Here is a 24,400-nt window from a genome sequence, read left to right as displayed (position 1 = left end):
ACACCACAATGCACCACACAACGCCAAACCACACCACAATGCACCACACAACGCCAAACCACACCACAATGCACCACACAACGCCAAACCACACCACACCACGCCAAACCACACCACGCCACACGACACAAAGAATACCACAGCACTTCACATCACACTCCACGCCACCCCACTCCACCACACCACACCACATAACCATCACACCACCCCACGCCTGCCTGCCTGCCTGTCCTAATTTTCCATCTCTTCCCCCACTGTTATTTCCCTCTACGAGCCTAACAATAGATTCCAATATCGCTCCCAAATCAGCCAAAGCGAGTTACCGGATCCATGACTGTCCAATCCTAGACTCCCAGATAGCCGTTCCTGATTTGTTACACTCCACATGGTGTTGGAGAGGGGCGCCTTCACGTGGTGGCACAGATGGGACTGGGTGGTGAAGCTCCTAGTATACAAAGGTTGAAGGTGGTGGACTGTGAAAGAAGTACTCAAGCCTGCAGTTCACAAGGTTCAGAGTCCGATGAACCTGGGACTACTACTACTACTACTACTACTATCACTACTACTACTTACAAGAGGATACTGTGTAGTGCCCAGAATAAATCGGTACAGAAGAGGTGTAACGAAATCTCCACAGCCATTAACAATACGACTATGGACTTGAAATATATCGCATCATTTCACTTACAACCAAAGACCATTTCCCATTCATTTGACCCTCTCCCTGCTGTAGGGCTTGTACAGTATGGGGCAAAAGTTAGTCACGTACTCTACTTCTTGTGCTTCTCAATTACCTCTGCTGACTAGTATTTCACGGTATGATGCAAAAGTTAGGTACATTCTAATTCTTGCACATCTCAATAGCCTCCGCTGACTAATATTTCTAAGCTTAAGGAGTTTGGTTTCTCGTCCCACACCTGATTCTCTCTGATACGATGCGTCTGGGAGGAAAGTGACGGACATGAGGAAAAGTGTGGAGCAGATGCACTGGAAACGTAGGCGAAATTTGGTCCTCGTCTGTATCATACGCGCCTCGTTACGAATCCCCAACAGGCAACTGGGGAGGATTTTTCGATCACATATGACCATCTTGATCATATACCGGTTTCCTACAAATAAATCGTTCGTATACCGGATTCACAAGATTGGCCCGTTCGTATATACCGGATGCCCACTATTAACTCTATCGTATATACCGGATTCCTACTGCTAAATCGATCGTATATACCGGATTCCTACTACTACATCGTTCGTATACCGGATTCCTACCATTTTCCCTTTCACTACGATAGCCAGTATGCTTTCAACTTTATTCTCCTTTGTTATTCTTATCTCCACATTATTTTACCCAGCGTAGGAGAGACTCTGAGAGCTTGGAGGACGGGTTGGAGGTTTATCTCTCACCTCCTTCCCTACAAGAGGTCCTCCCATTGCTGAATAAAATCGTCTGGAGATTGGATGAATAAACTATACTCTCTTCACCTTCATTTGGCCCAGATTTTCGACCTTTGGCAGCTTATTTCACGTAGGCCACTGGCAAAAAAAGACAATGCTATGGCTTTACATCCTTTCCATAGCACTTCTTCATGACTAGCACTGTATTCATGTGTTACTGCTACAGCTCAGCATTAAAGATGAAGAGATGGCAATTTCAGTCCAAGTTAATGTAAAAGGAGTACAGGCACTGGACCACTAGACTTAAGGAATTAAATACACTAAACTACACACTCATACACCTGTCAGGAGTATAATTGGCCGGAGGGTGTGGTGGTGTGGGGGTGTATAATTAAAACTGTGTACTCACAGATGTTGGATGGGCCATAATAACTGACGGTCATTAGTGGAATGCAAGTTAATTACCTCCGCCAAGGAGGTTATCCTTTACAACGCGTTGGTTTGTTTCTCTGTCGGTTTGGTTGTCTGTTAGCGGGATTACTCAAATAGTAATGAACGGATTTTGATGAAATTTTGTGGGTGTGTCATGGGCCAAGGAAGAAATAATTGAATTTTGGGCCGGATCCGGATCGGGATCAGGAGTATCCTGCCCAATATCTCCAAAAGTTTTCAATGAATTTCAATGAAATTTTGTGGAATATTGGACCACTGATCAAGACAGAATTCATTAAATTTGGGGGCGGATCCGGATCCGGTTCTTTTTTAATGGCAATGGCACTGGCGGTGGTATGCGCTCTGTGAGCGCTTTCTGATTGTTAGGTGTGATTTGTCTGCATGCCAAATTACTTAGTGCTGTCAGCAACCACAGAAATCCGCCAGACGTTTTTTCTCATCATTGCCTGCTTTAGAAAATGTCAATATAAATAAATAATAAATAAATAAATAATAAATTGGGTAACTGTCCACACCTTGGCGTTCTCTGTTCTAATATGGGGCCTGTGTTTTACTGTTATGTTCCTTCCCTTCCTTTGTTACTGTTACTTTCTCTCCTTTGTTACTCCGTTACTTTGTAATTGTTACTGTTACTTTGTTATTGTTACTGTTACTTTGTTCTTGTTCTTGTTACTTTCTTGGTTATTGTTACTGTTATTTTTTTGTTCTTGTTAGTTACTTTCTTTGTTACTGTTACTATTACTATCTTTGTTACTGTTAGTTACTTTCTTTGTTCTTCTTACTGTAACTTTCTTTGATATTGTTATTGTTATACTCTGTTCTTGTTACTGTTTCTGTCTTTGTTGTTGTTAGTTACTTTGCTCTTGTTACTGTTACTTCCTTTATTCTTGTTACTGTTACTTTCTTTGTGGTTGTTACTGTTACTTTCTTTGTGGTTGTTACTGTTACTTTCTTTGTGGTTGTTACTGTTACTTTCTTTGTGGTTGTTACTGTTACTTTCCTTGTGGTTGTTACTGTTACTTTCTTTGTGCTTGTTACTGTTACTTTCTTTGTGCTTGTTACTGTTACTTTCTTTGTGCTTGTTACTGTTACTTTCTTTGTTACTGTTACTGTTACTTTATTGTTAGTTACTTTCTTCGTTATTGTCACCCTCTGTAATTTCTTTCCTATGTTACTGTTACCCTCTGTTCCTTCCTTTGTTACTGTTACCCTCTGTTACTTCCTTTGTTAGTTACCTTCTGTTACTTCCTCTCCTTTGTTACTGTTGCTCTAAGATACTTTCCTTTGTTACCGTTACCCTGTTACTTTCCTTCCTTTGTTACTGTTACCTAATGTTACTTTCCTTTCACACCTTCAATTATTTTACACACCTGCTATTTTTGATCGTGCTCAAAGGGGAGACTGCTACTGAGAGTTCCTGACCAATTAATAAAGAGTGATCTAATATATTTCACCTTTTTTCAATCCTTTATCACTTCGTTTCGTTTATTTCTGTTCATTATGATTCCAGTTCGATGCTCACTCATCTCTTTTTCCTTCGTGTTCTTCCAGATTTCTTCGTCTTTTACTCACTCCATTCCTTCCCTCACTTCATACTTTCGTTTTCATTATTTTTTGGTCATTCGTAGAACACTGTCACTTCTTTTGCTTCTCTCCTTTCGTGACTATTTTTTTTTTCGTCACATATTCGTTAAACACTGCCACTTCTCTTGCTCTATTTCCTTCGTTATATATATTTTTTGTCATATTCGTTAGCCACTGTCACTTTTCTTGCATCACTTTCTTCGTCATGTATTTTTTTGTCATATTCGTCAAACACTGCCACTTCTCTTGCTCCAGATCCTTCGTTACTTTCATTTTTCAGTCACATATTCGTTAAACAGTGTCACTTATCTCGCACTCTATCCTTCGTCTCATCCTTTCAATAACTTCATTTCGTCACTGTTTTCCTTCATTCACTGCCTCACACTTCGTCACGCCTTTCCTTCACTCCATTCAGTCACATTCCATTCCTTCAAGCCATATCCTCTCCATCACTTCATCAGTCCATACCATCACTCCATCAAACCACATCCTCTCCATCACTCCATCCGGCCATTTCCTCTCCATCACTTCATCGCCACGTCCACTCCATCACTCTATCAACCACTCCATCCTTCCATCACTCTTACTTTCCATACCACACGGCCATTCCCCTTTCATTCCCACTTCCCTCTCCCTCTCCTCCTCCTCTACGTCCACTCCCCCGGGAAGCCTGTCGCACACACGTATGTCACTTCTCTCACAATTTCTCTCTTCCACAACCCCACACACCCTCTCTCACAGAATCTCCATCTAGTTCACGTTCCCTCTCCTCTTTTATCCTCAAGTTCTTGTCCTCTTATTTATTTCTATGTTCTGTCGATGTAGTTCAGGATCTCTCGCCTTTATAATTAACTAACAGGTGTGCCCAGATAAAACACAGGTAAAGCCAGGTAAAACCCAAGTAAAACCCAGGTAAAACCCAATGACTGCCTGGGACCCTGGATGGCCAAACCCCCTGTGGAAGACACCCCCCTCCCCCAAAGGTCCTACTTTACCCAATAAACCCTATGCACTTCCTTCAGCCCATTTCCCCAACGATGTTTTCCCAATACCCACCCACACACCAACCCTTCCCACCCACCTACCTTACCCACCCACCCACCTACCTTCCGATCCACCCATCTTCCCACCCACTCTGCTCACCCACACTCAACCACCCACCCTGCCCCACTACAGACACCCAACCCTGCCCACCCATCACTCTGAATTATTTGCACACACACACACACACACACACACACACACACACACACACACACACACACACACACACACACACACACACACAAACAAACACATTCATCACTAATTCAACGTAAGCAGAACAATGCATAAAAACACGATCCCGATTTAGCAGTCGTAGAAGTCCTGTAGCATCATCCCCAAGCTCATCTGAACGTGAACTCAGTGGACTGCAGAAAAGCGGACACTTCAACCGGGCGCTCCCATACACCTTTTGTTGATGTTATGCTGAAGGTCTACCTCTTTACGGACAGTGAAGTGAGTATGGTGAGTAGCTGTGGTGTGGGGGGTCTGGATTACAGTGAGGGGTACAGTGAAATAGTGTGAGCTGTATCTTTTGCAAATACAGCCCCTGGTTCATCTGAAACGTGAACCCATTGGACTGCAGGCTGACGCTGATCTCCTGCAGTTCACCATCCTCCTTTTATGGGACAGGGAAGCAGTTGAGGGACGTTTATAAAATCAGGCATTTGAGGGATCTAGATGTTGATTTCCATTCTGTATACCATTTTTGTTCTACGAGGTAAGTTTGATTTTTCCAGGATTATTCTTCAGTTTTTTTCTTATTTCTTACCCTAACCTAACTTATCTAGCCTAACAAGTTAACGTAACTAACAAAAATAACCTGAGGCTAAGATAACCACAATTAAGAACCTAACTTTCTCTAACCTCGCATATTAACTAACAAACTAACCTATCCTGATACATAAAAAAAACACACCTAACTTAACCTAGATTTTTCGTGGCTGTGTGACCTGGTTACATCGGTGCCACCACACGAAGGCGCCCCTCTCCAGCAAACCTGAATTGTATCGTGGAGTTAGAGAAGTGAGCCATCCACTGACCTGCCAAGTTGTAGTGTGACCCATTCAGGACATCCATCTTGGTGCCACTTCCGGACGCACCCTGAGAAAAAAAAAAAATTACATTAGAGGGAAAATTGAATGAATAATGTATAGCTAAAATTAACTCAACTATGTCTCTGCTACTTCAATCTCTGTCTTCTGTGCATAATGTATAAATAATGTATAATTCTGTCTTGTGTGTATTGCTAATTTCTAACTCAAATCTCTGTCTCTTTTGTGTTTATAAGTGATGTATATATAATTAATGTATAACTGATCTTTCTCATCTGTGTATAATTAATCAATAAATAATGTATAAATAAAAATTTCTCTACCAGTGTCTTGCTTTTCTTCTCTTTGCCTTTTAACTCATTCCTTCTTTCTCAATAAATAAATAAATAAATGGTGAGAAGGTGTTAGGGAATCGTACAGTTATAGATATGTGAATTATAAAAAGAAATAAAATAAATCAATAAAACATACATAAATTGTCAGAAGGTGTTGGGTAATTATACAGTTTAAACAGAAATATGAATTTTGAATAAACTGATAAAGAAAAAGACAATAAAGAGGAAAAATAGAAAGAATGAAAGACAAAAAGGGAGAAAGGAAAGAAGAAAAGGAAGAAGGAAAGAAAAAGGACAAAAAGAAAGCAAAAAAGAAAGATAGGCAGATTGATAGATAGACTGAAAGAAAGAAAGAAAGAAAGGCAGGCAGACTGATTGATAGACTGGCGCCCCTCTGACACATATCAATATCAAAGGAACGGAGAAACATACGGAGCATATCCGAGAGAGAGAGAGAGAGAGAGAGAGAGAGAGAGAGAGAGAGAGAGAGAGAGAGAGAGAGAGAGAGAGAGAGAGAGAGAGAGAGGCGCCATCGGTTTTACTGTCTCAAGCACACCTGAGCATCCAGGTGTGAGGTGCAACAGGTGGAGGGCAGGTGTTGGCAGGCCATGTCCTTGACGTGGCGGGTGGTGGTGGTGGGGGGGGTAGGCGTCAGTGTTGCATCTGAGACAAGGGGAGAAGCACGTACCTTCTCTCCATCTCTCCACCTCACCACCTCCTCTCCATTTCTCCACCTCACCACCTCTCCACCATGCCAGGTACAGCTCAAGGCAAATATTTACTCAATAATTCACCGATTCTGGTACCTACTTGCGTGTGCTGGCTAATATTTTAAAACTGAAACAAATATTTTACCTCTTTTGTTTCTTAATTTCCTCTGCAGGTTAATATTTCAAAGTTAAGACCAATTTTTCACCTCTCCTGCTTTTAACTTTCCTCTGTTGGCTAATATTTCAAAGTTCAGATAAATTTTTCACCTCTTTTGCTTCTTTCTGTTCTCGTTTGCATATATTTAAAAAAAAGGTATGAAATGGCAGCAAGAATAAAAAAAAAAGATGGAACTGAAGGAATATTATAGTACCTTCCAGCTTAAAACTATTTCCCAATCTCTTACAGGTATGAACAATTTCCACGTACTTGCATTCGTGTTTGAGGAGAATTCTAAAACGCTCTACCCTCTCATCCTATAATCGCTGAGTGAAATCCATGGACATAAAAAATCCTGGCCCAATTAGACTCCCTCAGCACTATAATCCATGGCAAAGTTAAATTTCTACGATGTTAAAAATCTAGAAGCATAAAAATAAAAAAACTCGACTGTTCGTGCAGTAAAGACGAAAAAAAAAAAAAATCCAAATTTTTTTTACTTTAACTTAGCTCAGGTTTTCATTCTTTTCCAGCTTATGTCACGTAGCTCAAGGGCGGAAGTCAATACTGTGGCTCTACATCCTTTCCAAAGCACTTCTTCGTGACTAGCATCCCATTCTAGTATTAGTCTATTGCCAGAACCCAGTATTCCTTCTCCAGCGGGGATCTACATCATTTCCACAGCACTTCTTCGTGACAAGCATTCTGTTCTAGTATTAATCTCTTACCATAACTCAGTATTACTTCTCCAGCGGGGATCTACATCATTTCCACTGCACTTCTTCGTGATTAGCATCTTATTCTAGTATCTATCTCTTATTAGAACTCAGTATTCCTTCTCATCGCCAGGGGGGCACTACATCATTTCCACAGCACTTCTTCGTGACTAGTATTTCTCATCGCCGGCAGGTCCGGAGTTTGTTCATGGAGGGGGCGCGTGGCAGGTGACGGAGGCGATGAAGGAGGCATTTACCACACACGGCTACGTTGTCATCAGGTGAGTCAGCTTCTTCTAACACTTCATCACCGTAAGGCATTTCAGTATTCACGTAACTGCAAAATGTTTCACTATTCACGTAATTGCAAGGTTCAATGTTCACGTAATCACAAAATGTTTCAGTATTCACGTATTTTCAGTTTCAGTATTCACGTAACTGCAAAATATTTCAGTATTCATGTAATTGCAAAGTTCCAATAATCATGTAATCGTAAAATGTTTCAATATTCACGTACTTACAACATGCTACAATATTCACGTAATTGCAGTTTCAATATTCACGTAATCGCAAAATGTTTCAATATTCACGTAACTGCAAAATGTTTCAATATTCACGTAACTGCAAAATGTTTCAATATTCACGTAACCTCAAAATGTTTTAATATTCACGTAGTTACAAACTGCTCCCTTCATAAGTGCAAAATATTTCAGGAAGTATGTAAGTGAAGAACTGTTAAGTAATCCCATGAATACAAAATAAATATCAGTAATCACATAAATACAAAATACCTGAATTATCGTATAGGTACAAAATATTTCAGTAATCCAATAAATACAAAAAAACAGCACCGTAATCTAAAATGCAAACGTTTCAGTCATAAACGTTACAAACTTGAATCATTTAAGTCATTATAAAAGTACAAAAACGTTTCCCTCAAGTACAAAACGTTTCAGGGAATAGGTAAGTACAAAATAGTTCAGAATCACATAAATACAAAAAAATCAGTCATCGCACAGGTACAAAATACAGTAATTATATAAGTACGAACATTTGTCATAACCTGTACAGACTTGGAATATTTCAGACAGTTATATTAGTGCACATTATTAAATCACTGGAGTGCTACACAGATCAATAAAGACAATACTGCAACACATTTCAATCACCATAACACTGCAACACATTTCAATAACCACAACACTGCAACACATTTCAATAAACACAATACTGCAACACATTTCAATCACCATAACACCGCAGCACATTTCAATCACCATAACACTGCAACACATTTCAATAACCACAGTACTGCAACACATTTCAATAACCAATACTGCAACACATTCAATCATCGTAACACTGCAACACATTTCAATAACCAATACTGCAACACATTGAATCATCGTAACACTGCAACACATTTCAATAACCATAACACTGCAACACATTTCAATAACCACAATACTGCAACACATTTCAATCACCATAACACTGCAACACATTCAATCACCATAACACCGCAACACATTTCAATCACCATAACACTGCAACACATTTCAATCACCACAATACTGCAACACATTCAATCACCACAATACTGCAACACATTTCAATAAGTACAATACTGCAACACATTTCAATAATCATAACACTGCAACACATATCAATAAACACAATACTGCAACACATTTCAATAAGTACAATACTGCAACACATTTCAATAAACACAATATTGCAGAAAATATCAATAAGCACTTACTTCTTATCTAAGGTGAATATCGCTAACACATCCTACTGTCTTGGGGGAGTGGCAGGAATGAGTTTGTCACGTCCCCCTCGTAACTCATGATTTCTTTTATAGGAAGGAAGAGTCGTGTAAAATATATGTCTCGCTCTTCCTATAATAAGAAATCTGAGTCATGAATGGAAAATTTTCATAAGCTCCCCCCCCTCTTTTTTTTTTTTTTTTTTTTTTTTTACTGCCGGAAGGACAAAGTGAGGTGCATACCATTTTTTTTTTTTTTTTTTGTAAATCTGAGTCAAAAATGGAAAAGTATCATGAGTTATTTTTCACTGTAGGAAGGACAAGGTCGAGTTAATAGCTTCCCACGTCACCTGTCCTGCAAATCAAAATCCAAGTTTCGACACAAAGTGAATCATAAATTTATCACTCAATCTGGCAGGTGATTTTTAAGTACCCGACCTTAATTAGTCTACGGGAATATAGTGCCTTATTTCACGCCCCCAGGAAGCTACTGAACAAAGAGGAATTGCAGTAGCCTACCTTTAGGAGTCTACGGGAATATAGTGCCTTATTTCACACCCCCAGGAAGCTGCTGAGCAAAGAGGAAGTGCAGAAGGTGAAGGAGGCGTTGGAAGACCCAGAAGGAGTGACCAAACATGCGTACAATAGGAATGACGGCAAGAACAGGGCTAATACGATGGTGTTGTGGAACCAGCCAGGGAAGGACGTGACGGGCGTGCTGGCAAGGACACACAGGATTGCTGGGACGATGGAACAGGTGGGCATCCTACACTCCTTCAGGCATCGTTGGGTATATCATCATCATCATCATCATCATATTCATCTTTTTCCTTTTTCTTTGTTTCTAACTCCATCATCCTATTCTTCTTTTCATTTTTCCTTCCTTTCTCTTCCTTTTTTCTTTCTTTTTCTTCGTCCTCTTCCCCACCTTCACTATCATCATCATCATCATCATCATCATCATCATTTTTCTTCTCCTTCCTCATTATCACCACCACCATCATAATCAAAGGGACGTGACGCAAAAGCTGGGCAGGACACACAAGACTATCACCACGTATAAAACTTTACTGTGGTCCCGAAATAACAAAACCCTGCATTACAAGTCCCGCATACTGTAGCCACCTGTCGGAAAGCAATCAACCAATACGTCTTCCAACAGATAAAATTTTAACACAAGAAACAAGGCTTAGGCAGCAAGGTTTTCATGGCATTACCGATACATAAGGCGTATTCCTTGTGCAATAATTTTAATGTTTTATGAAGTAGTGCTGTTTTTAAAGAAGTGTTGTGCAGAAAAAGTAACCAGATAGAGAAAGAAAAATTTGGATTACATTTTTCATATGCTGTTATACATCTGTTTTAAAGAAGAAAGACTCAAATGAAGAAAAGGTTACATTACAGATATCCCACACTGTAACTACTTATTTGAATGTTCACAGATATTAAGAAAAGCCTTCGATACATTACAAAATTCATCTAGTTTGTAGCCACACAGCTGAGAGGAGAGTCAGTCAAAATAATAAATGAATATCCTACAAATCTGAACTAAACCTACCTATCTGAAAAAGTCAACTCAAAAACGAAAAAAAAAAAATCTGAGCAACAAATCTCTTATCCAGCTGTTCACTAATTAAAGACGCCATTCAAAACGCGAAAATAATGTCTTACAAACCCACTGTAATGTAGCTACCTATTTACACAACAAGCAGTCAAAAAAAAGTACCGCGAAGTTTGTAATATTATACGCTTTTCACCTTAACTTGGCCCAGATTTTCGTCATTTGGCAGGTTTTTGTATATAGCTCAGTGGTAGAAAAAGACAATGCTACGGCTCTACATCCTATCCATAGCACTTGTTCGTGACTAGCGTTTGATTCCAGTGTTTATTTACTGCTACAACTCAGCATTAAAGATGGAGATATGGCAATTTTAGGCCAAGTTGGAGTAGAAAGCGTATTACCTCCTATTCTCCTATTCTGCACCCACTTATCTAGAAAATCCCGTCAAAGTATGAAAGTGTGTTAAAAATTTCCCATACTAACTTTCTGAGAGATCAAAGTTAGGGTCAGAGTTACAATTCTGTAAGTTACTACAGCTAGGAACCGGTATTTGAGAGAACAACCGATCAAAATAAGTACAGTTTGTTACAAATCTCTTATAAGTTAGTGTAGTTATGTGCAGTAATTTAGAGAATGACAATCTACAAATCTTTCAGTCACTGCAGTTACGTATTTAAGAGAATGTCAAATAAAAGCTTGGTGCCACAACCCACAAAGGCATCCACTAAGGCAGCCACGAGAACAGGCACTCGTTGGTCGGAGTCACTGCTTTATTTGTATACTGAGGGACTGCCAACCTACAAATCTTTAAGTTATTGTAGTTACGTAATTAAGAGAATGTCAAATAAAAGCTCAGTGCCACAATCCCCAAAGGCAGCCCTAAGATGAGGCACTGGTTGGTCGGGGCCACTGTCTTATTTATTTATTCACTTATTTATTTATTTTTGTACCTCGTCAGCTTCTGGGCGGGGACGAGGTGTACCACTACCACACCAAGCTTATCATGAAGGAGGCTCACACGGGAGGCACCTTCGTCTGGCACCAGGATTATGGGTCAGTGCCTTAACTCCCTCTTGCTTAACTTCAACTTATGGAGGTAGATAGTCACTGCCTTCTTTGTGACACCATAGTTATAGTGTACCTTGTGACACTGTAATTACTGTCTTCTCTGTGACACTATAATATTTGTGACACCATAACTGCAGTCATCCTTGTGGCACCGTAGCTGTTGCCTTCCGTGTGACACCATAATATTCTGTGACACCATAGCTATAGTCTTCACTGCTACACTATAACCTTCTCTGCGACAATATAGTCTTCTCTGTGACACCATAGATAGTCTTCTTTGACACCATACATTAAAGTCTTCTCTTTCACAAGCAACATCGAAAAAAAATCACTACAGTAGTTCCATTTCCGTCTGCCTTCCTTTGTATTCCTCTGACCTACACCATTTGAACACCTTAATTCCTTCAGACATGGGACGTCCTTTTGTAACTTATTCTCCAGACGATTTATTCATATTAACTGAGGCTTGAGAACTGAAGGGGGTTGATACAGGCAGTTTAAAACCCCTCCACCAGTAAGGGGGTTCTTCAGCTTATTTAATTCGTCTGACGTCAGTAAAAATACGACTTAGATCTTGTGACTGAATTACACTTGATTTCTTTTCAATTAATTCTTGTTACTCCCTGGCAAACCTATTCAACTTAAGATAGGCTATTTTTTTTTTTTTATAACAGAACAAAGGAAGGAAAAACATATGAATTAAAAAAAAAATAATGGTGAGATGAAATGCAGTCATGGAAAGTGTGAATATCCGGAACTTTGTAAAACGTTTGACTATGTGGAGAAAATGGAGGATGAGAGACTGACTGGAAGAGTGTATGTGAATGGGGTGGAGGGGGAAGTGGGAAGGGGAGACCAAGGATGGGATAGATGGATGGAGTGGAGAGATACATGGGGATGGAGAGACCAAGGATAAGATGGAAGGATGGGGTGGGGAGGTAAAATGAGGAAGGGAAGACCGAGGATGAGATGGATGGATGGGGTGGAAAGGTGTATAAGAGGAGGGGGTGTGAGATGGGGAAAGGATAGCCTGATGGCGGAGGACTGGGTGACATGGAGATGATTCCTTTGGGGGCATCCCTTCTAGGATTAAGGCGTCAGGATATAAAAGTTGATAGTTTGGTCTTTATCAGTCTCTTAAATAATCCAACAAATACACGGTAATACAGACGTCTTGTGGTGTAGTGGTCTGTGGCGCTAGTCGGGATGTAAGGTACACGATTGCGTTCACATAAAGCTACACATCCACCTTGTTTTCTGCTTTTGTATCCACTGCTAGTGATACATGTAACTTTTTGCCTTACTACCAGGTGTACTATTGATAAGCACACCTGATGGTACGTGAAACAGTTCCATTCCTCACCAGCAACGGACGCTACAGTAGATGTAATGAGTGTGTCCCTACCTATGAATGCAAATATGAGTAAATGTGTATCCCCACCTATGAACGCACCTGTACCATGGATGCAATGATAAGAATACTTAACAGGTGGCTGGAACTTACCTGGTCTGTAAGAAACCAACAATGCGTAGGTATGTTCTGGAAAATGATAGTCTCCCCTCAGGCCCATATGCATTTAACGAGAGTATCACCTTTATTACAAGTACCTGTTACATTATATATTTTTTTCCTTTTCACCTTTTTCTTTACTACCAAACGAATCTGTTCAGCTAAGAGCCTTTCCGAAATGGTAAAAGGGAGTACAAAGGAAAGCAAACAGCAACAGATTTTACTGGTCCTTAAGGGAGTGTTTGCTACAAGGAAGACTGCCTATGATATCCAGTTCTATGAGATGAAGATAAATAGAGTTTTCATTAACCCGTCCACAACTAAAATCCTCCCTAACTTTGATAAAATCTGGAGAAAGGACGAAGAAAAAGCAACAGAGATACTTTGACTGAAGGGAATATAGCACTGCAAGGCTGTTTACATTTAACCTGTTCACTGCTAAAGACGATTCCTAGCCTGAAAAATATCGTCTTGAGATAGCACGAAGAACAAGGAATAGAGGAACTGTGACTGAGGGGAACACAGCACCACCTTAAGATGTTTCCAAGACTCTGACAATGCCCCTTCTCCTTCAGGTATTGGTACAGGAATGGCTGCTTGGCTCCGGATATGGGTTCAGTGTTTATACCTATGGATGATGCTGACCAAGAGAATGGGTGTCTCCAGGTGATTCCCGGGTCACACAAGCTGGGGAGGGTGAACCACGTGTATGTCGGTGAGCAGCAGGGAGCGGACCCGGAGCGCGTTGACCAGGTGAGGGTGTTGCTGCGTTAAGGTGAGTATGGGGACGGACAGGCACTGACACAAACACTCACACTACCGCGCATTCTCTCTCTCTCTCTCTCTCCACACACACACACACACACACACACACACACACACACACACACACACACACACACACACACACACACACACACAGCACGAAGCAGATCCGGCGTGCATTGTATTGTGGTCGGTTAAGAAAGCTCCCTAACATCTTTTCCTGTGCGATTTATTTTGTTTCTTGCGCCCTGTTGCCCTATTCCGTGATATATAAATCCTTCTAGTATCGCCAAACTCTGCATAAATAACGTAAAAAGGATATTAACCAGCCATATCCAAAAATAAATCGCTAAGAATAAGGTGTTAGGGAGCCTCCTTACCCGACGAGAAGAAGGCCCATCATAATTTCCGGCCCCCCAAAAGTTGAGTGTGTGAGTAGGCATTGGGGTGTTTCTGCACGGCGGCTCACTACGGTCATGGGACAGGCAGAGTGTCAGGAGAATCTCTATTACAGGTATCTGACACTAATTTGGGCCAGGTAAAGGTGAAAGAACTATATTTTCCTAATGCTAGTGAGGTTTGGAATTAGGGAGGCACGAGTTTGACGATTTTCGCGGCATAGATGACCTGAGAGCAACAGTACTCAAAATTTTCTATAACGAGACAAATGAACTATGTATTTTGAAAATCCATAATGTGATTTTCAAAAGCCGACAAACTTTTTCTTCGAGAATTAAGTGATAGTGTTTCGTAATTCATGATAGAGCAATATTACTACCTATCTAGAATTATAAAACAGTGGCCAGTAGCTTCCCTTGTTCAGACTTTACTTTCAGGGGTCGTTCATAGGCAGCATCCGAAGCAGTTCCAAAACTCTGTGATTGTACCAGAACTCAAATAAAGGGTGGGGGCAGGGTAACAACAGTGATATATCCAAATGAATCACGCCTTTATACTGTCCCAAAAATGCGTCACAACCTTAAAAGACTAAGTAAATTAAGTACTTACATTCAAGAGGCTTCGTACCCTGTTTCATTAATTCGAATCTCACGACGTATAGACCGATATCTTACCCTGACACTACTAGGCACTGCATATGGAAGACTGGCTCTGGACTGTGCGTTGTAATACTAAACAGTACCAGGAAGCTCTCAGTAGCTCATATGGTGAAACTACTGTGGACAAAGTTGGCAGACTATGGTGCTGTATCTCCCATACATTTCTCTCCCTCGTAGACAACGAAATTGGGTCGTACGATTATGGTGCTGTTTCTCCCATAGATTTCTCTCTTTCACAGGCGAAGGAGCTCGTTCGTATGATTATGGTGCTGTTTCTCCCATACATTATTCCTCTTCACAGGCAAAGAAGAGGCTGGGTCATGCGTACGTAGAAATGGCAGCGGGTGACGTGTTGTTCTTCCACTGCAATCTCCTGCACACCTCCGACCAGAACCGCTCCTCCCGCCGCCGCTGGGTCTTCATCGTGGCCTTCAACAAGCGATCCAACGACCCTTACCTGGAGCACCATTGCCCTCGCTACACACCGCTGATCAAGGTATCAACATAATGCTCTGGTGTCTGTAGTCTCTTCCTCCATCTGTTTTGTGGACTATGATATACCGGTATTTAGATGTATTTAAGACCGATGACTAAAATCCAATCGTTCTCAAAATTTATTTCCATAAATTTGCATAATTCTCTCAAAATAATGATGTTAAATAAATATGTGCATTATTTCAGGTGCACTAAATAAATTCTATGCAACAGTTGTTCTTATGTTTTATACACATATAAATCTATCTGTCTATCTATCTATAAAATTAACGCACACAGGCTCACTCTGTACAAAACCCAATACTTATGACAACGTCGTAAGTATTGCTTTAATTAGTCGCCTTGAATAAGAAACTCAGACACCTGTTGTTATTCACCTATTTCAACTTCAACACTAAATTACACTTTGAAACAGATAAGTGACTGCATAAGATTTCCGGCACCGGTACGACAGTATTCAAAAATACCGGTATGTACAGTACAACTAAGCCAATTATCATACATACACTTCTGTCTAATTCTGTCTACGGTAAAACACTGACGTCAGCCTGAAACGTTAATTGTTCAGATTCACCACGCACAGTGAAACATCCATCCATCTATTCTATCTACCTGTTTGACTGCATATTTACCTGTCTATCTATCTATCCATCCAGCAAACTATCTACCTATCTATTAATGTCTATATATACCTATTTATCTACCTTTCTGTAACTGCCTTCTATCAGTTTATCTATCCATTCGTCTAGCTACCTACCTACCTACCTACCTACCCACATACCTACTTACTTACCTACCCATCCATAACTAGACGCCTTTAACAATCTCATAAACATCTTAGGAGTCTCTCAATACTTATAAACATCTTAGTAGCCTCTCAATACTTAAAGGCACCTTAGAAGTCTCTCAATACTTATAAACATCTTAGGAGTCTCTCAACACTTATAAACATCTTAGGAGTCTCTCAATACTTATAAACATCTTAGTAGCCTCTCAATACTTAAAGCCACCTTAGAAGTCTCTCAATCCTTATAAACATCTTCGTAGTCTCTCAGCACTTATAAACATCTTAGGAGTCTCTCAACACTTACAAACATCTTAGTAGTCTCTCAACACTTACAAACTCCCTGACAGGTGGAAGACTCGGCCCTACTGCAGTGCAACGTGGTAAAGGATTTGGAGGGAAAATGCTTCATGAAATATGGAGACGAGAAAGACTTCCTGAAGAGAGAGGAGAAGAGATCCCAGAAACAGCAAAAGCAAGAGACTGAAAGCGTTCCTCAGGGTGTCAGCTAAAGTGCTACTGTTCAGCTCTAAAATAAGAGAGACTGTCAAGTAAAGCTGCATTGTTAAGCTCTAAAATAAGTGATATATTGGTCCGTCCTCTTTACTAGCTAACTACAATTTTCCTCCCTTGTTAGGCTCTAAGATAAAGACATTAGTTGCTTTATTCACCACTGTTATACTCTAAAATAAAGAAGACTACACGCCTTTTGCACTAGCTATTCCCTGATGTTTTATTTCTACTGTTAGGCTCTAAAAAAAAAGAAATATTGCTCGTCATCTTCATCAGCATTAATTTTTACTCTAACCTGGCCTAAAATCGCCATCTTTCCACCTTGATTGCTGAGAGTGTAACAATAAACGCTAGAATATAATGCTAATAACGAAGAAGTGCTGTGGACAGGAAGTAGAGCCTTGGTATTACTTTTTCTGCCACTGAGGTACGAGAAATAAGCTGCAAAAGGATGAAAATCTTTGCCAAGTTAGAGTGAGAGAAGTAGAGAATTTCACAGACCTCTATATTTGTTAGTTTAATCCATCGTGCTTGCATGCTTGTGTGTGTGTGTGTGTGTGTGTGTGTGTGTGTGTGTGTGTGTGTGTGTGTGTGTGTGTGTGTGTGTGTGTGTGCGCGTGTGCGTGCGTGCGCGCGCGCGTACAATTTAAGATTTCTATTTCATCCCATGACTTCTATAAAGCAGTGTTTCTTAAAGTGTGGTCCACGGATCCCCAAGGGTCCGTAGAACGTTCCAAGGGGTCGGCAGGCTAATTTGAGTATCAGATAAAACATATGTAAAATGAATAATGTTATGACAGTTATGTGAAGTAAAATTTGAACAATTATGTTTATGTTAAGCCATTAATAAATAATTCAATAACAAGTTTAGTACATTATAGCCTACAAACACCTTTACACTCAAGAGGTAGGGCAGGAGGGAAATCTATTCAAAATTAAGGGTCCGCCACATGATTAGTTTTAATAAAAGGGGTCCGCTGTACGACGAAGTTTAAGAACCACTACTATAGAGATACACTATAATGTAACAGGTCTGGATGGTACTGATGATGATGGTGATGATGATGATGATGATGATGATGATGGTGATGGTGATGATGATGATGATAATGATGATGATGACGATGATCGAAGGGATGGTGATGATGATGGTGATGGAAATTATGACGACGATGATGATGATGATGGTGGTGATGAAAATGATAACGACGATTGTGATGATGATGATGATAAACTACACTATTTTGTTACCTTCAAGACAAAATGTAGTAGAGATACCCTCCGATATAGACCTCAGCGCGCGCGCGCTCACACACACACACACACACACACACACACACACACACACACACACACACACACACACACACACACACACACACACACACACACACACAGAGCGATCAAATCATTGCCGTCTTTGTGGATGGTTTGTCTTTCGTCTCTAAAAATCAGGAGCTGAGCCGGACTTAGTGAGAATAATACTGAGTTCTGAGTAATATCGAGAATATCGCTTGGTTCACTGACGCACGTGTGGGAAGACGAGTTTTACGGGATAGAGAGAGAGAATATTCGAACCTAAATGAACCGAGAGTACCAGGTATTCTGTGTTTCATGCCTTATAGAGTTCTCGACTTTTGACCCAATTATCTCGCTTTCCCCACGAAACAAATTCATTTACACAAGTAGTAGTAGTAGTAGTAGTTGTAGTAGTAGTTGTAGTAGTAGTACTAGTAGTACTAGTAGTAATAGTAGTAGTAGTAGTAGAAAGGAAACCAGCCATATAATTCACACCTCAAGCGGTATTATCACACCCACGTGCTTTGACTCGAGGGATGAGAGGGACGCCTTCACGTGGTGGCACTGATGTAGCTGGGTGTCTCCACTGCCCGGTTATGGAGAGGTCTTTCAACTTCCTCCCTACTCCTCCCCCCCAAAAAAAAAAAAAAATAATAATAATAAGGAAGGTGAACTGCCTAAGAAATTTCATGTAATCCACTGGTATGAATTTGGGGCTACTACTACTACTACTACTACAATTACTACTACTACTGCTATTGCTACTAACTCGCTGATCCCGGAGAGAGAGAGAGAGAGAGAGAGAGAGAGAACCATGGTAGGGAACGAGTTAAGCAGTACCAAATGACCCTCCGCCATTACTTATCATTACCCCCCTTCTCTCTCTCCCTTCACCCCCCCTCCACACTCCCTCTCTAACTGGGGTAAATTGGTAACGATTGGGTTGAGAGAGAGAGAGGGAGTTGAGTTTGGTTCGTCTCTCTCTCTCTCTCTCTCCACAAAAATTGGCATGATGACTGTGGTCCGTCAGAGAACTAGATTAATATTTGGTCGAACAAGGTCAAAGGGGAGGGTCAACTCAGGCCGCTTTAATCCGATTTTGACCAAACTTGGACAAAATGAGTTAAACAAGAAGGAATGAAGTGATTTTTTTAGAACAATTAGTCAAAGGTAAATGTCATAAGGTAATGTCAAAGATCATGCAAGGTCGAAAATTATGCCTAAATCATACAATTTTAATTGAAATTGGGCCAAACTTGGTGGATGAGTTTAAGATCAGTCAAGAATTAAATCATGTTACCTTCAGAACAGGTCAAAGGTCAAGATCAAAGAATAAGGTCAGCGGAAACAATTATGACCCAATTTGGACCAAACTTGGTGGACAGGTTGAGGGTCAGGGAAGGATGAGGTAATTCGATTTTGAGAACCGGTCAAAGGTCAAGGACACAGGGCAGGGTCAAAGGTCAGATTTCAAGACTGTAAGACGCGGGCAATGCACTCAGGTCACCTTCCTACCAATACTGTTTTATCAGTATTATCAAAGGCGTGAAAAATGAGTGCGAGGATTATTTCTCTCTCTCTCTCTCTCTCTCTCTCTCTCTCTCTCTCTGTATTAAGACTCAGGCTACCGACTTACAAGAACCTCGGAAAAGAAAGCAAAATACAGACCGACTTTCACATCTTAAACATTTTATAACCTGGCGACCAAAAAAACATTATTATTAAAGAATGACCTGCCCAAGTAAAGGAGTCAACAAGAATCTAGTAATGCCAATAAAGATGATCACACTCCACACAGCTCAAACTCCTTCCGCCTAGCTACGAGACGGCGCACACGACATAATCTTGCGTAACAGTGATGCCCTTCAGCAGGTCACAGATAGCGACGGCAAACAGCAGTAACAAACAGCATAAAAGTTTCTGTTCCCACGGTGTAGGTGTCCATGCGGGGTCATCTGCACTGTTTTATCTCTCTCTCTCTCTCTCTCTCTCCTTGTTGCTGACGTGTGTATTCTTAAGTTTGGTATTTTCTTGGTTTTATTTTTCATTTTTCTGTTAGTTTTCCTTGTATTTTTTTTCTCTTGGTGTTACGGAAGTGTTGGAATTACGTAAAAGTACCTTACAGTCCATGAACTCCTGCGGTCTAATAATACTAATACTAATAATAATAATATACCATCGGACTGGAGGTTAAGCAGACTCTCTAATAATAATAATAATGATAATAATAATAAATGTATGATGCTAATAAATAAATAAATAACTAATGTTTGCTCTCTCATTGCAGCTTTCACACACTTACGGTAACCAGCTTCACACACACACACACACACACACACACACACACACAAAGAAGATACAGATTATTTAAAAAAGTATCTGTTTGTTCCCTCACAGTAACGACCCTCAACACACAAAGAAGTTATGTATTATTACAAAGAATTCGTTCATTTTCCCACGGTGATATGTAAGCCAAGAAAACCTATCCCTTCTCTCAGTGCCAACCGGGAATTCAGAGGAGACGCACGCCGTTCATGATGCCGGGTAAGGAGGGCACTGATACATAGTTCATTATTTACAAAGTCCATTATTTTGAAAGCTAAGTGAGCATGGAAGCGTAGATCCGTATCTTAAGTGGCCTCGGGGTCTCCGTAACACCTCTTCTTAATCGACTTATTCAACTTATTAGCCCTGAACATTAATATGCTCTCTATAATTATCGTCTAAATATCACCACAGTTTTGCATCAGTGAAACACACGACAGTATTGTGGTGTGACGTGCAGAACAAATCGCTAAATAAAATGTGTTAAGGAAAGTCCAAAGCCATTTAGAATACTATCCTTAGAAAGCAACGTTAAATGAATGAATTAGAAAGTATATTAATTTGTAAAGCAAACAAGATAAGGCAGTTAGAATGCAGCGTTAAGTGACCCAGTTAGAGAACCTACAGGAATTTTGATTTAGAGACTAGAGAATCCACAGGGTTCACATTTCAGTTGAACCTGGAGCTAAAGTTATTATTATTATTATTATTATTATTATTATCATCATCACAATCACTTGTAATTATTATTATTATTATTATTATTATTATTATCATTTAGCAGCAGCACCACCACCATCACCACTACCACTACTATTACTACCACTACTACTACTACTACTACTACTACTACTACCATCACTATCACCACCACATCCATTTTTTTTTTTTTTTAGGTGCCGAGTTCATGTATGAGGCAGGGAAGTGGCAGGTGACGGAGGCCATGAAGGAGGCTTTTGACACACACGGCTACATCATCGTCAGGTGAGAGAGAGAGAGAGAGAGAGAGAGAGAGAGGGGGGGGTTCACTGCACTTCATCTGTTGTAAATATCTTTCGGACGGAATTAGGAAGAGAGTCATTTCTTTGCACACCCTGTAAGTCGCAAATATACAGTAGTGAGCAAAAGTATGGTGACGTTTTTCTGTGGGAATGGGAGGTGCTTCGTGAACTATATTTATGTGGCCTCCTGTAGTTTAAGGAGGAATTGTCAAAATGTTGAGGAGAGAACATGATACTCGCAGGGGACTGGCAGAAAACTTTTGCTCACAGCTGTACCTGAAGATTCCTACTTCCTTGTACGTAATTCCTACTTCCTTGTACCTGATTCCTACTTCCTTGTACCTGAAGATTCCTACTTCCTTGTATCTACTTCCTACTTCCTTGTACCTGAAGATTCCTACTTCTTTGTACCTAATTCCTACCTCCCTGTACCTGAAGATTCCTACTTCCTTGTACCTAATTCCAACTTCCTTGTACCTAATTCCATCTTCCTTGTACCTAATTCCATCTTCCTTGTACCTAATTCCATCTTCCTTGTACCTAATTCCATCTTCCTTGTACCTGATTCCTACTTCCTTGTACCTACTTCCTACTTCCTTGTACCTGATTCCTACTGCCTTGTACCTGGTTCCTACTTCCTTGTACCTGGTTCCTACTTCCTTGTACCTAATTCCTACTTCCTTGTACCTGATTCCTACTTGTACCTGAATTCCAACTTGTACCTAATTCCATCTTCCTTGTACCTGATTCCTACTTCCTTGTACCTGATTCCTACTTCCTTGTACCTGATTCCTACTTCCTTGTACCTGATTCCTACTTCCTTGTACCTGATTCTTAATTCCTTGTATCTGATTCCTACTTCCTTGTACCTGATTCCTACTTCCTCGTACCTACTTCCTTGTACATGAAGATTCCTACTTCCTGGTACCTGAAAATTCCTAAATGTACCTGATGATTTCTACTTCCTTGTACCTGATTCCTACTTCCTTGTGCCTACTTCCTACTTCCTTGTACCTGAAGATTCCTCCTTCCTTGTACCTACTTCCTTGTACCTCACGATTCCTACTTCCTTGTACCTGGAGATTCCTACTTCCTTGTACCTGATTCCTACTTGTACCTGGTGATTCCTACTTGTACCTACTTCCTACTTCCTTGCACCTACTTCCTACTTCCTTGTACCTGATTCCTACTTCTTTGTACCTGAAGATTCGTACTTCCTTGTACCTGATTCCTACTTGTACCTAATTCCTACTTGTATATACTTGATAATTCCCACTTCCTTGTACCTAATTCCTACTTCCTTGAACCTAACGCCTCCTACTGCCTTCCAGGAACATGCTCAGCCCTGAGGAGGTGGCTAAGGTGAAGGAGGCGGTGCAGGACCCCCATGGCATCCAGCGGTTCACCTATAGCACCGAGGATGGCATGAACCGGGCCAACCGAACCATTTTGTGGAACCACCCAGGCGAGGATGTGACGGGGGTGCTGGCCAGGACGCTGAGGATTGCTGGAACCGCGGAACAGGTGTGGCTTTATTAACACCTGTCTTTATTAGCTAACACCTGTCTTTATTAACTCTTCTAACACCTGTCTTTATTAACTAACACCTGTCTTTATTAGCTAACACCTGTCTTTATTAACTCTTCTAACACCTGTCTTTATTAACTAACACCTGTCTTTATTAACTAACACCTGTCATTATTAACTAACACCTGTCTTTATTATCTCGTCTAACACCTGGATTTATTAGCAAACACCTGGATTTATTAGCTTTCTAACACATGGCTTTATTAACTAACACCTGTCTTTATTAACTTTTCTAACACCCGTCTTTATTAACTAACACCTGTCTTTATTAACTTTTCTAAAACCTGTATATTAAAATTTTCTGACACCTGTCTTTATTAGCTTTTCTAACACCTGTCTTTATTAACTTTTCTAACACCTGTCTTTTATTAACTTTTCTAACACCTCTTTATTAACTCTTCTAACACCTGTCTTTGCTCTTCTAACACCTGCCTTTGCTCTTCTAACATGTGTCTTTATTAACGTTTAACTACCTCACTAACTGACTATATAACTATCTATGTATGTAAGGAACTGAGCTGCAGTGTACAGTATTATAAGTAACTATGTAACTAAATAAGGGACTGAGCTATAGTGTATTATAAGTAACTATGTATGCATGTACTTAAATAAGGGACTGAGCTGTAGTATAAGTAACTGTGTATGTAAGTAAATAAGAGACAGCTGTAGTGTATTAGCTTCCTCACTTTTCTTTTCTTTTTTTCTTTCAACCCAGCATAGTGAAAGCGTTTAGAATCTTGCCATCGCCTGCTGATCTGAATTACGCAAAGAAAAATACATCTTCCATTTATCACGAAAGAATAAAAGACGCAATTTATTACCACTCACTCCTAGTTCTGTAATCAACAAAGCAATTAAGTTACATTATTTCTAAACAAGTAAAGACACAGCATAGGTATATAGCATTTGGTAATATTAAACATCTTATTTTGCTGTTCCACTGAAAAAACGAGACTCTTGCAGCATACAGGAAATGAGCATATTCTCTCTCTCTCATAATTTGTTTCCTTTATTTACGATGAATATGAACGTCACTTAACCCCCCCTCTCTCTCTCTCTCTCTCTCTCTCTCTCTCTCTCCCAACAGCTAATGGGCGGGGATGAGCTCTACCATTACCACAGCAAGCTCATCATGAAGGACGCTCACACAGGAGGAGCTTTCGTCTGGCACCAGGACTACGGGTCAGTGCCATGCCACCTTAATTGGCGGGGTCAGT

The 24,400-nt window shown here is 40.4% G+C and overlaps 2 protein-coding genes across 2 annotated transcripts in view; both read left to right on the top strand.

Annotated features, from left to right (window-relative positions):
• The first annotated feature begins 6,617 nt into the window (after positions 1-6,617).
• Positions 6,618-16,970, top strand: LOC145400290 (L-proline trans-4-hydroxylase-like). The gene is made up of 7 exons (XM_080272849.1): positions 6,618-6,624; positions 7,643-7,730; positions 9,782-9,974; positions 11,737-11,831; positions 13,932-14,109; positions 15,481-15,675; positions 16,809-16,970. Exons 1-7 carry the CDS (start codon positions 6,618-6,620, stop codon positions 16,968-16,970), a joined length of 918 nt encoding a protein of 305 aa, XP_080128975.1.
• A 4,526-nt stretch (positions 16,971-21,496) lies between these two features.
• The window catches only part of LOC145399976 (L-proline trans-4-hydroxylase-like), an 8,836-nt gene continuing 5,932 nt past the window's right edge, over positions 21,497-24,400 (top strand). Inside the window, exons 1-3 of the mRNA XM_080272474.1 lie at positions 21,497-21,579; positions 22,928-23,120; positions 24,271-24,365. Of these exons, the coding sequence (XP_080128600.1) occupies positions 21,503-21,579; positions 22,928-23,120; positions 24,271-24,365 (365 nt within the window). The 5' untranslated portion in view covers positions 21,497-21,502. The remainder of the gene's footprint in view (positions 21,580-22,927; positions 23,121-24,270; positions 24,366-24,400) is intronic.

The sequence above is a fragment of the Coenobita brevimanus genome, chromosome 51 (assembly GCF_032717465.1).
Source record: "Coenobita brevimanus isolate Jiangsu-jjx chromosome 51, ASM3271746v2, whole genome shotgun sequence".
Lineage (NCBI taxonomy): Eukaryota > Metazoa > Arthropoda > Malacostraca > Decapoda > Coenobitidae > Coenobita > Coenobita brevimanus.
This window is presented reverse-complemented; position numbering and strand designations above follow the sequence as displayed.